This window comes from Elephantulus edwardii, unplaced genomic scaffold, assembly GCF_000299155.1.
Source record: "Elephantulus edwardii isolate Elephantulus edwardi_28Jun2011 unplaced genomic scaffold, EleEdw1.0 scaffold00049, whole genome shotgun sequence".
Lineage (NCBI taxonomy): Eukaryota > Metazoa > Chordata > Mammalia > Macroscelidea > Macroscelididae > Elephantulus > Elephantulus edwardii.
Window position 1 is genome coordinate 16,086,711 of NW_006399799.1, and position 12,883 is coordinate 16,099,593.

A 12,883-nucleotide genomic window follows, 5' to 3' on the forward strand; every position below is an offset into this window, starting at 1 on the left:
CCGCCCCCGAGTCGGGCGGTGCTGTGCAACTCTGATCCTCAATGGCTCTGAAATACGGAAGCTCCGCCCATCAGCCTTTTTGCGCATGCCTTTTGGACTTGCACCGCCCCAAAGGTGGGGGAAGGTTAAGTGCTGTCATGGAGGCCTCTTCAACCCCATCAAAGGCTGAAGGAGTCATTGAAAATCAAGGAGTGCAGTTGGCGACAGGTGAGGCAGGGGCGTGTGGCGGGAGTCAGAAGTGGGAAAGAAGCCTTGGTGGAGCAGCTCTCCTCGCGGGTTCCGCGGGATGCAGAGGGCCGGAGCTCACAGCCTGTGTTCCTGGGTGTGTGTCGCAGGAGCCCTGGTGGAGCTCACGCCGACCTCCGGCGGCCTGGCCCTGGTGAGCCCTTACCACACCCACCGGGTCGGTGACCCCTTAGACCTCGTGGCGCTCGCCCAGCAGGTGCAGAAGGTGAGCAGGCGCGGCTGGGGAAGTAAATAACCATCTGAGTTCATGTTTGTCCCGGACCTCGTAACTCTTAGTGTGGGGTAGTATTTGTTTTGTCCATTCTATGGACAGGGAAAGCTGATTGACAGAGTCAGTGGCCTGACGCGAACCTTGATTTGAGATAAAAGTCTTCTTAAATTGCAACTTGAGTATCGTAATTTCCGTGGGAAGTTTGTACAGCACTAGTCATGATTCAATATTCCTGATTTCACTTGGGCAATCCCAGAAGATAGACAATATCTGCATTATTCATGTAGTTGACACAGAAATGGAGCTCTGCTGGTCTGATGATAAGGTGCACTGCCAACCCAAAGGCAGCCTGTTCGAATTCTCCAGCTGCTCCTCGGTGGAGATGGGCAGTCTCCTCCCACGTGATTGACAGCCTCCCACTGGAGGAGTCGGTTATGAGTCGATTCCCACTCGATGGCATTGAGTTGAGTTTGAGTTGACATAAAAGACAGGTTCCTGGGAAGTTTCAAGATTACTGTAACCCAGATAATTCTGGGATGCATGTTATTTATTTATTTTATTTTTTTTTTCGTTTCAGTGGCATGGATTTTAACTCATAGTGACGTGTGTGAGCAGAACTCCGTAGGGTTTGCAGGGCTATGAACTTTCAGAAGCAGATCCATCGGCCTTGTGGTTCACTCATTTTAAACTACTTCCAATAAGATCTTTATCTGTGATTACTAATAAAATTTATCATTGTTTAGTACGGAGCACCTGTGGTCTGTAGGAAGCTGAGCTAACCTAAAGACGACATTTCTCAGCAAGTTTAAACCCACTAGTTTGCCTCCCGAGAGCAATGGGTTAGTCGCCTCCAACCTCTAACCATTGGGGGTCAGCTATGAGTAGCTTCTTACTCAAAGGTAATGAGTAGTGTGAGGCAGGTAAGGACTCCTCTAAGTTTTATTAGGTGTTTGGTATTACTAAGACCAGCTATTAGACACTGACTTCTGAAATTTAAAAAAACTCAAAACTGCAGTGCCGTGGAATCAGAACCGACTCATAGCAGACCCTCCCTTTTCGGAGCCTGTAAATAGCATGAAAGGAGATTGCCCAACTATTTAAACCCTATGAGGTGCTGCTGGATTCGAACCAATAGGGAGATGCCACCTGTGGTGTAGCAGTGCAAACCCCTTATGAGCTATGCTACTCGAACTCCCTACTGAAATCCATTGACCACAGCATTCTTAAGGCTAGAGCTGAGACATTGACTACAAATAGAGGAAAGATGAATTAATAATAATAAAACAAACCTGGGAGTTTGAATAGAGGAGTTTTAAGCTCACTGTTGTTACTATGCATGGCCATTTCAGGCAATTTATTTCATTACTTTCTCTTTAGCCCTTTAACGAGGTCCAACAATGAATGAATGAAAGTCCAACCTTGTTAAAATAACAGTTTAAAAATTTACAAAGAGAGCTCCGGTGGCCTAGTGGCAAGAATTGCTGTGCAGCAATCCCAAAGACATGCAGTTCTAATCCACCAGATGCTCTGCTGGAGAAGGAGGGGAAATCTCCTGTGCCAGGCAGATCTGATTCCACAGCGTGCACACACACACACACACACACACACACACACACACACACCCCAAACAAAAACCCAGCATGAAGTAAAATAACTTTTAAAAAAATTTACAACGGGGAGCTCTGGTGGCCTAGTAGCAAGAAGCTGCACTGCAATCCCAGAGGCACACGGTTCAAATCCACCAGATGCTCTGCCTGGGAAGGAGGGACAATCCCCTCCTGTACCAGTCAGATCTGATTTGATGGTACACTCAAATAATACAATTTAAAAAAAAATTTACAAACAAAAATGAAAAAATATGTAGGAGGTAAACTATGCAAGCATCATACTAAATAAATAAATATTGGGGGTTTTAATGAAAAAAAAAAAAGATTAAGGCGTACTTGATTTTAAAAAGTCCTTGTCAGCAGATGTATTAGATTCAAAATATCATTTGATTTCTTAACTACTGCTTTCATAGATTTTAATGGTGGAATCAAATAAAATTAAGTCCATTCCAAAAAGTAATTTATTTCTTTATCTGTAAAATGCAGGATTCAAATGAGGAGAGCTCCACATTCAGTGAAAAACCAAATTTCTTGTTATTTCCAAGGTCTCTAGTTGTAGAGCCCCCCCTTTTATATGCATCGATATAAGATTACATTACACAGCTTATAATATCCCCTCATCCTTTTTTACACTACCAGATTTCATCCTTACTATGTTAAAATATTTTTACTCAAATATTTAATAATTTAAATTAATGCTCTGAGATTCATATATAAGTCTTTGTGACTTAGTTTTTTGGTGTCTGTGGTGTGTACGTGTAATTAAGAACTGAACTAGCCCCTTTTAGTCATACCTTGCACCTTGGCTTTTCTTAAAAAATGGAAGGAACAAAGTGTAGCTTTTTATGGATCCAGAGAATGTCATGTTTGTTTAGTAAGATTGCTGTTGTTGGGAGGTAAGCTGCCAGGCTCAAACTCTGGAGTAAACAGAACATTTTCACTTGTTATTTTCATTACAGTGGCTTGAATCAAAGGTCAAAGGAGAAGCATGTTTTTTTTCCTTTCCTTCTGTAATCTAGAGAATGCATTATTGCTGCCTCCATTTCTACAAAATAACCCATCTTTAAAAAGTTGAAGACAAAACACTGTTAGAGATGAAACAAACTGAGTGAGGATCATCAGTTACTCTGTGTACTGAAATGTACTTTGTAGCAGGATTGGTCTAACGTGTCATTTTGGTTTCCCTGTGTGCTCCCTGTGTTCACTGATGGCACAATGGTGAGTGCGCATCTGCTAACCGAAGGGCAGAGCACACCAGCCACTTCACAGTTGTCACACAGCCTTGGAAACCCTAAGGGGAAAGTTCCACTCTGTTTTATAGGGTCTCTAATAAGTAGGTTTTATAGAGTCTCTAATGAGTGGGAGTTGACTCAATGACATTGGGTTTAATACACGTTTTGGTGTGTTCAGAAAGCTTGGGAGGTGTACTATACAGGAATGAATTCTGGAATCAGGCTGATATGTGTGCACATTTATTAACTTTGAAACCTTACACATTACCTCACAGTTGCCAGACATCTTATGTCTGATTCCTAAAATGAGAAAGTAGGGCCAATCATTTCCAACTATCAGGTTGTTATTATTATAAGAATTAAATGATATGATAAATGTAAAAGGTCTCAGAGTGGTGGGGTCAGGGTTCCAAAACCAAATCCTCTGTTGTCAATTCTGACTCATGACGACCTTCCATTAGTTTTCTGAGCCTGTAAATCTTTATCGGAGGAGACAGCCCACCTATCTCGCATGGAGCAGCTAGTGGATTCCACCTGCTAACCCTTCAGTCAGCAGCCTAGCACATAGTCCACTAAGCCACGAGGGCTCAGGCCTTGGGGTCGGGGTGCTGGTACTTTGTAACTGTAGAAACTCCTACATTTCCTTTTCAGTTAGGCTCTTTTGTTTACAAGAAACAGATTTACTCTTCTACCTTGGTGGTTGTTTTTGGTGGTGGTGATGGTGGTGGTGGTGGTTGTCAGAACTGATTCATACCTGACCCTCCAGTGGCTTTTCAGAGGCTGTCCATCACATGAAAGGAGATTGCCCATATTTTCTCCATCAGAGCAGCTGGTGGATTCAAACCACTTACCTTTGGGTTTGCAACTCCTTACCACTAGGTCACCAAAGGTCTTTGCTACCCTAAGGAAGATTTATTGTGAAGTCACTCCTGACCCAGAACTGTAACTCTAGAAACTACTACTCTTTCATTGGCCATATGGTATCTTATTGTTCTCGGAACAAAGTACAGATTTTTTTTTTTTAAACCATAGGTTACAAGGCCTTACATGATCTAGTCTCTGCCTCCTATTTCTTTTTCTGATATTATTACATGCATTCCTCTAATTACTCTTCACAGCTCCTAAGTAGTACAAATGTTTAAGCATCTGCTAAAGGCCTGGTGATCTACTTGACAGTGTTTCACACTGCCAGCCTTTTGATTAGCAGCCAACTACTGTGCAAATAAAATGTGACTTCCTCAGTGAGACAAGCCTTTTTGTCTAAACTTGTCTAAAGAAGGCTATGCTCCATTTAAATGGAATTTGAATGGCTTTTAGCTACATGTGCATTCCGATTTCTGCAGTACTCACTACTCCCTCTTACGAAACCAGTTATTAATGAGTTTGTTGTCTTTGACTTACTTCTACAAGATAACTTTGGTTATTTTTTTGCATAATAGTGTATCTTTAAACGAAATACATATAACTTTAGTTTAAATTCTCTTTAATTTGGTGTCTGCTGTTCACAAGTGCTGTCTAACATGGTAGCTGTGTGGCTACTACATGGAATGTGTGGCCAGTGTGGTGAGGAACTGAATTCTAAATTTTATCTCACTTTAACTTAAAAGCTGATAATTGAGTCAATAATTGGAAAATTAAGTATTTGGAACAATTTGAGTATTGAACTTTCAACTACAACTTGATAAAACATGTTTTCAATGACAATACCTAGATCAAGCTGTGTTAAAAGCATAAAATATACACTGGGTTCTGAGACTTAATGTGAACTGTAAAATATCTCAGTAATAATCTTTCAAATTGACTATATGTTGAAATGGTAAGATTTTTAAAATATATTCAATAAAATAGATTTGTAATTAATTTTACCATTTTACATTTTTTAAAAAGGCAGTTTTATAACTTCTTTGATAATCAGCTATTAGTTTTTATCTACATTGTAGATTTTTGAAAGTAGTGACAGGTACATAGGTAACATAGCTTGTTTGGGGAATCTTTATCTTCATTACATTTTCTGCACAGTTGCACACAGATACAGTATGGGACAGTCCTTATTCCTTTGGCCCAGTTTTATTTAGCCTAGTGTCAACATACACATCTGATGTTCCCTCTCCTTCATGGCAAATTTCCAGAACTCCTTGAGTGTCCCAGGGAGCACTCCTCAAAGCCCACTCCATGGATGTTCTCTTGTGAATGTTACTGGTATACTCACTCTACTCTTTGGTCACCATTTTGTTGATAGAGAATGAACCTTCTTTTTATCACCCTTCTTTTCAGGAAGCATAGTGCTGGGACTAGGTTGGGAAAGAAGCATTTACTTTTAACTTGGCTATTTCTTGTTGTTTACCATCGAGTTGGAACTGACCATAGCTAACTTGCTGTTGGGTTTTCAAGGGCAGTTAATCCCATGGGAGGAGATTGCCCATCTTTATTCCATGGAGCATCTGGTGCATATGAACCAAGTGTCTTCAGAATTGCAGTGCAGCTTCTTTCCACTAGACCACCAGAGCTTCCTTAATACAGCTACTAGTAAACTTAAAATTACATATGTAGCTTGCTTGATATTTCTGTTGGTCAGGTGCACTAGACTGATGAAGGGAGGAACTCTCTCTCATGTTCATTGATGCTCCCAGTGCCTAGAATGATGTTTGATCCATAGTAGCTGTGTCATACATATTTGAAGCCAAGAAATGGCAAAATTAATGGAGACCTCATTCATTAGGTCTCCATTAATTTTGCCATTCATGGAGTATAGTCAGGCAAATAGCAAAGGGAACAATACATTAGAAAACAAAACATAAGAGAGCATATTCAAGTATTTGTTAGTAAGAGCAGTAGATGGTGGGAACTCAATTTCAGTGTGACCAAAGTATAATATGGTAACGTTGAAAGCCTTGGGAAACAAAAGAAAGAGCACTTCTTTCTAAGGTGTGGAGTAATGTTAAGCTAGGCTTTTTCATGAGCACTTTGGGCTGGACCTTGTGCTGAGTGGGTATTCAAGGGAAACGGTGAGTATGGATAGAATAGTTCACATGTAAGCAAAGAAGCTGACATTATGCATCACACGGGGATCTGGAGGTCATCCTTTTGCAACCACAGTGAGATCTTCTTTCTCCTGTAGGCTGATGAATTTGTCCGAGCAAATGCTACCAATAAACTGACAGTCATAGCTGAGCAAATCCAACATTTGCAAGAACAAGCCAGGAAGGTAAGTAAAGGTGTTTAAGGATGGCTTTCATAGGCTGCATTTAGTTCAGAGGCTGACCTTGTTGTCAGTCATTTTAACTTGTCTTTAGTACCTCCTATAAATGTAGAGGTGTTAAACTATAAGGAGTAAGCTTGAGAGGTTATGTATAAGCTATATTTTATTCTTTACTGAAAGTTCAGAGATTAAGCATTTTGAAGGAGGAAAAGGTTTAGTCATAAAATAAATATATTCATTACAGAAGAATAATGTTGTTATGTGCCGTCGAGTTGCTTGTGACTCATAGCGACCCTGTACCCAACAGACCTAAACCCTGCTCTATCCTGTGCCAATCTTATTTTTTCTCACACATCTACCTTCATTACCCTAGTCACTGAATCAATCCATCTCATCGAGAGTCTTTCTCTCTTGCACTGTCCCTCCACCCTCCCAAGCATGATGTCCCTCTCCAAGGACTGGTCCCACCTTGCAACATGTAGAGCTATCCAAAGGCACTAATGGTGAACATTTTACAGTGTATTTTTGTAAAGGCATTTTTACAGCTTAGCAGCTTGTTTCCCTAGAATCATCTGTATTCCACTAGTAATTCATTATTTTGGGTGAGCAAGCACCTCAGCTCTAACTAAGCATTGAGCAATTTCCGGCTTTCAACTGGCATGATTGCAGCTTTTGAGTACTTGTTACCTACCTAATTTACTGTCTTTATGATTCCTAGGTACTGGAAGATGCTCGCAGAGATGCCGACTTGCATCACGTAGCTTGCAATATTGTGAAAAAACCTGGCAACATTTACTACCTCTATAAACGAGAGAGTGGTCAGCAGTATTTTTCCATCATTTCTCCAAAGGTAGGAACAATTATTCTTTGCCCAAAAAATCTACTGTAGCCTTTGAGATTCTCTTGGAATGTGAAAATGTAGGCACAAGGGTTGGTGGATGATTTTCTAGAAACCATTAAGGGCTAGCGTGAGCCCAGACAAGACTCTAAAACATTTTTTAAAAAAAAAGAAAGAAGAACCCAGATTGATTGCTGTCAAGTTTGACTTACGGTGATTTCTTGTGTGATAGAGTAGACCATTCACAGAATGTTCTTTGTAGTGATCTTTATGGAAGCCATTCATAGGTACTATCTTGACAGAATAGCAGTCTATAGTAATCTACCTTGCTTCTCCTTAGGTTCACCAATTACAAGTAACAGTTAATTCTAACTCCCTTTCTCTATCCTAAGGTTCTAGAACTCACTCGCTGAGTCAGAACCAACTAATAGCTGACTGTCCAGCAGGTTTCCAGGATTGTAAATCATGTGAGAGAAGATTGTCTGGGTTTTTAATCCCCATTGAGCTGCTGGATGGATCTGAACTGCCAACCTTTCAGGTGGCAGCCAACGTACTCAAAATATTTCACAGTCATTAGTTCTGTTCAGGGAGGTATCTGATGTGTAACCTGATAGTTTTCCAGGGAGGTCCTGACTAGTCAGAAATGAAAAGCCAAAAGAAAATGAAAAAATTAAGAAGTTCCGTTTGTCTGCACCCTACCCTGATGAGAACTGACTCTTTTGTCTTCTCTAGGAATGGGGTACAAGTTGTCCACATGACTTCCTTGGTGCCTACAAGTTACAGCATGACTTATCCTGGACTCCATATGAGGACATTGAGAAACAAGATGCCAAAATCAGCATAATGGACAAATTGCTAAGCCAACCAATGGCCTTGCCTTCATGCACTGAACCCAATTTCCAGGGACTGACTCACTGAGAATGGACTCTGCATCACAGCTCTCAATGGCCTCCCCGTTGCCCACCCTTTACCTTGAGAGGAGCTGTCATGAGAATTGAGGGCCATGAGGGTAAATCATGAACTTCTTGGAAGGACACCCTGTGTAAACACTGTCATTATTTTCCCTCGGGATGGTGATGAATTACACTGCTCTGTTTTAGAATCTTCTCAGGGTCATAGATAATCAGCCAGCCAGTTTCAGGGTACAGGCCACGGTACTTACCCTCTCTAAAGCATTTAGAAAAAAAAAGCTGCTTCTTCCCTCAAAAGAGGGGATGAGTCATTTTCCAGAGGGCTATTTACAGTTTTTTCTAATTAGAGGTGTTGAAGATTGGGATTGAAGTTATTTGACACTTGCCTATAAAGTGACAGAACTCCAGTTTCATTTTGGTTGGGTAATAAGGAAGCCAAACAGCTTGGCATGGGTGGATTTGATTTAATCCTGGTAAGTAAGACCCTAACTGGTGCCCTTGCAAGCTCTTCTTTGTCTTCTCAAGTCCCTTCCATGGTCATAAGCTGGATCTTTAGAAGATCCCAATCTTCACTATTGGTAATTCATAATCAATGGAACAGGAAAAGTGTGTTCTGGTGCCCTAGTTCACAGGGAGTTGCACTGCTAACCCAAGGCCATTCAGCATCTGGTGGTGGTAAGGGAGAAAGGTGAGCAGTCCCCTCCCAAGCAATTTTCAAATCTCAGAAACCCGGTGGAGTGTCATCTAGGAGTTTGGTTCCAATTGAGTTGAAGTTTGGAAGGGATTCAGTAGGCTCTGCTCTGTGCACTGACCACCAGGTGGTGCCATCACTCTCTCTTGTTTAAGTGAATGTATTTTGAGACTTTCAGTGGCAGTGTGAGGCGACTTTGGAGGTAACATCTCTGGGGGATTAGGATCCAGAGATTATATTCAGTAAGCACTTTTCACACCCAAGCATCTATCCAGCAATTTAGTATAGTGTCTTCTAGGCTCTTGGTTCTGAAATTAATAGCTGAATTAAAGGCTTCTATTTTTAAGACACCCAGTCTAGTTGGAGAGAAAGCAAGTCAAGTCAGCATTTATGTTATGGCATAAGAAGGATGACAGAGGTGTGCATGAACTATTATGGAGCACCAGAGATGGATACCTTGGAGAATCTAGGAAGACTCCTTAGAAGGAATGAAATCTACTCCAGTGTTGATGAGCAAATAGGAGTTAGGGCTTGTTTGGAAGCTCCAATTATCCAATATAGGAAGGTTGTCTTCTTTGATGGTTGAGTTATGTTCACTTTTGGATGGAATTTGTTAATGGAGGAAAGGACATCCAGTTAGCAAGTCATGTCAATCAAAGTAATAGGCAATCAGGGGTAGACTGAGATGTCCTAGCTAGGAAACACTTAGTTCTAAAAGCTAGGAGATAAGAATGGGAAGAGAGCATCCAGACCGGATATAGCATGTGAGGGCATTGACAAGATGCAATGTGACATTTGAGGAATTGTAACCAAATCTAGAGTGAGCAGTGTGGGCCTGAGGCTATGGGAGGAGAGCTAATTGAAACACTGGGAGTAGGCGGTTGAAAACATCATTTAGAGACCCTGTTCTGCCAGCAGAGGGGGAATGGAGGAAATACCATTATAGAAGGCTCCATCCCTGGTCCAGGAAAGAGATGATCAAGGCTGAGCGAAGCCAGCTGTAGTGGAATAAAAGTACCTCATTTTGTCAAGTGTAAGTTGTACTTTCCCCATCTCCCTTCATTTTAACATCAGTGAAACCTGGATGTTTCTAACAGTCATTGGCATGTCATACATAATTGCATTTTAGAGATATAAAACTGTATGTTAGACCTGATAGTGTCTTGTTGTATGCTATCAAATTAGAACCAACTCAGCTGACTGTCCAGCAGATTTTCAGAGTTAGTAAATCGCATGGGAGGAGATTCCAACCTTCTTCCACAGAGCAGCTGGTGGATTCAAATGTGTCTTTGAAATTGCAGTGCAGCTTCATACCACTAGACCACTAGATCTCCCCTTGATAGTGTCTTAGACTGGATGATATATAGCATTTTGAAGGTATAATTGATTGCTGTCTTACCTAGTTAAGATGGAGATTTTTTAGAGAAAAGAATCTTAGACACTGCTTGAGTGACTTGTCTGTCTATGAGTTGTAGGAATCTACTCAACAAAACATGGAAGACACACATGGCATTTTCCAGAATAGCAGTCTAGTAATCAACCTTGCCTCTCCTTAGGCTCACCAAGTACAGGTAACAATCCTAACTCCCTTTCTCCATCATAAGGTTCTAGAACTCACTGAGTCAGAACCAACTCAGCTGACTGTCCAGCAGGTTTCCAGGGTTGTAAATCACATGAGAGAAGACTGTCTGGGTTTTTAATCCCCATTGACCTGCTGGTAGATTAGAACCATCAGAGAGGGGCCACCCGGAGTGAGCAGTGCAGCCCTCTATAGGCTTTGCCACCATAGTTCCCTGAGGCTCTAGAAAGGGGAGGGGGGAGGTCACTGTGTCTTTATTCTATGACTAGTCAGTCCACAAACATTGTATTGGTGTAGATACACAGATGATAAATACTGAGTTTTTAATTCTGCCAAGCATATACATCATCTCATTTACTTTTCACACACCCATATTACGGGATTTATAGTTTTATATGTTTTGCAGAGTGGACTTAGGCTCATAGAGAGTAAGCACATTGGTCCATGATTATTTAGATAGTAAGTGATAGAAGTAGGTCTCAAACCGAGGCCTACTTGATTCAATTCTGACCATAACCATAACTCTGTTTCCACAATTACGATAGTCTAGAGGATTTCAGTCCAGAGGAAATGGCTATAAAGGTATCAAACTGGCGGATAGATGTGCACGAGGTTCTGTAGGAGTGTTCACTTGGTGTTTACTGATTCCATTTCTGCTAAGCATGCAGAGAATTCATGAACATTATGATCTGACAAGTGGTTAGTTTCTAATCAGGGGCTCATAAAATTAGGATGCAAATCAACCTGAGAAGTAACTTATCTGAGGTCACTTGTCTAGGAGCCCACAAGTCCCTGGCATTGATGCCCATGTGCAAACACCCCTGTGAGCCGGAGCTTCTGCATCAGTAGACCATACCCTACTTGAAAGCTTTTTCTTCATTTTAACTCTACAAAATAACCATCTCCTGTTTGCCTTCGATTTTGACAGCATCTTTTGTTTCCTGGCCCTCCTCTTTGTGACACCCACACTCAACTCCTTTGATTCAGGTCCTTGCCCCCTCATCAGTCCTGATCTCACCCCATGTTTCAAGCTGACTTGTTTTCCACAGCTCTACGTGACATCTCCACTTGACTCATTTCCAAGCTCTTTCAAACTTAATGTGTTCAAAACTAAGCACCTGAATTTTCCAAAGCCCCTTTCAGTGCCGGTTATCTCACTTCATTACCACCTATCATCTTGCTGCTGAGGCTAAACTCCCAAATCTTCTTTGATTCCATCTATTCTTCCTACACCAATAAATAATGGAGTGCTGGTGACCTAGTGATAAGAAACTGCATTGCATTCCCAAAGGCATGCAGTTTGAATCCACCAGCTGCTGTGTAATCTCCTGTACTATTTATTTACTGACTCTATTTCCTGGCCCACAGGAGGTCAGCTATGGGTCCGTTCTGACTTGACAGCACATGAGACCACCACCAATAAACAGGTGACTTGGTTTTACTTTGGTTCACCAACAAATTGTTGTTATGTACCATGGAGTCAGAATTGCAAGAAAAGAAATTGCTGATCTTTCTCCCATGGGACGGCTGGTGGATTTGAACCACAAGCCTTCATGTTTACAGCATAACTCCTTATCACTAGACCTCCAGAGTTCACCTCCAATGCACATCTGAAATCTAACTGTTGCTCACTCTCCTCACAATTACTCCCTTAGTCCATGCCACCAACATCATTAATCTGGACTAATACAGTAACTTCCCAATTTGCCTCCGTTATTCATTCTATTCAAAGACTGTAAGAATTATCTATTCCAAATACGACTCAGATTACAACATCTCTACTTAAATATATCCCAAGAGTTTCTCAATACCTTAGAATAAGACCATAATTTCTTGTCTTGTTTCTGAGTGTTCTTATTACCCTGTAGTCACTGTGTTTCTCATACACTGGCTTTGCTGTTCCTAATAATCACCAAGCTCCCTGCTTTAGGGCTTTACATTTGCTTTTCCATCTGCCTGAAGAATTGCTTCACAACCTCTGCATGTTGTTGTTTTGTGCCATTGAGTCACTTGCGACTCAGAGTGACCCTATGTACAAACAGCTCTGAACCCCGCCCTATCTTGAGCCAACCTCATTGTCTCCTGCCACACCTACACCCATTATCCCAGTCACTGAATCAATGCATCTCATCCAGGGTCTTCCTCTCTTGCCCTGTCCCTCTACCCTTCCAAGCATGATGTCCGTCTTCAAGGACTGGTCCCTCCTTGCAACATGCCCAAAGCATGTCAGACAGAGCTTCAAAATCCTTGTCTCCAGGAGATGAAATCAGTGAAGTGGGGAAATGACAGCCTTTTTAACAAATGGTGTTGGCAAAATTGGAAAAATATCTGCAAAAGACTCAAGCAAGACCCACACCTCACTCCATACA

General features: G+C 41.5%; 1 protein-coding gene across 1 annotated transcript; it reads left to right on the forward strand.

Moving 5' to 3' along the window:
• The first annotated feature begins 137 nt into the window (after positions 1 to 137).
• Positions 138 to 8,251, forward strand: LOC102857522 (chromosome unknown open reading frame, human C1orf50). Its single transcript, XM_006886534.1, has 5 exons — positions 138 to 222; positions 339 to 451; positions 6,415 to 6,501; positions 7,214 to 7,345; positions 8,066 to 8,251. Exons 1-5 carry the CDS (start codon positions 138 to 140, stop codon positions 8,249 to 8,251), a joined length of 603 nt encoding a protein of 200 aa, XP_006886596.1.
• The last annotated feature ends 4,632 nt before the right edge of the window (positions 8,252 to 12,883 follow it).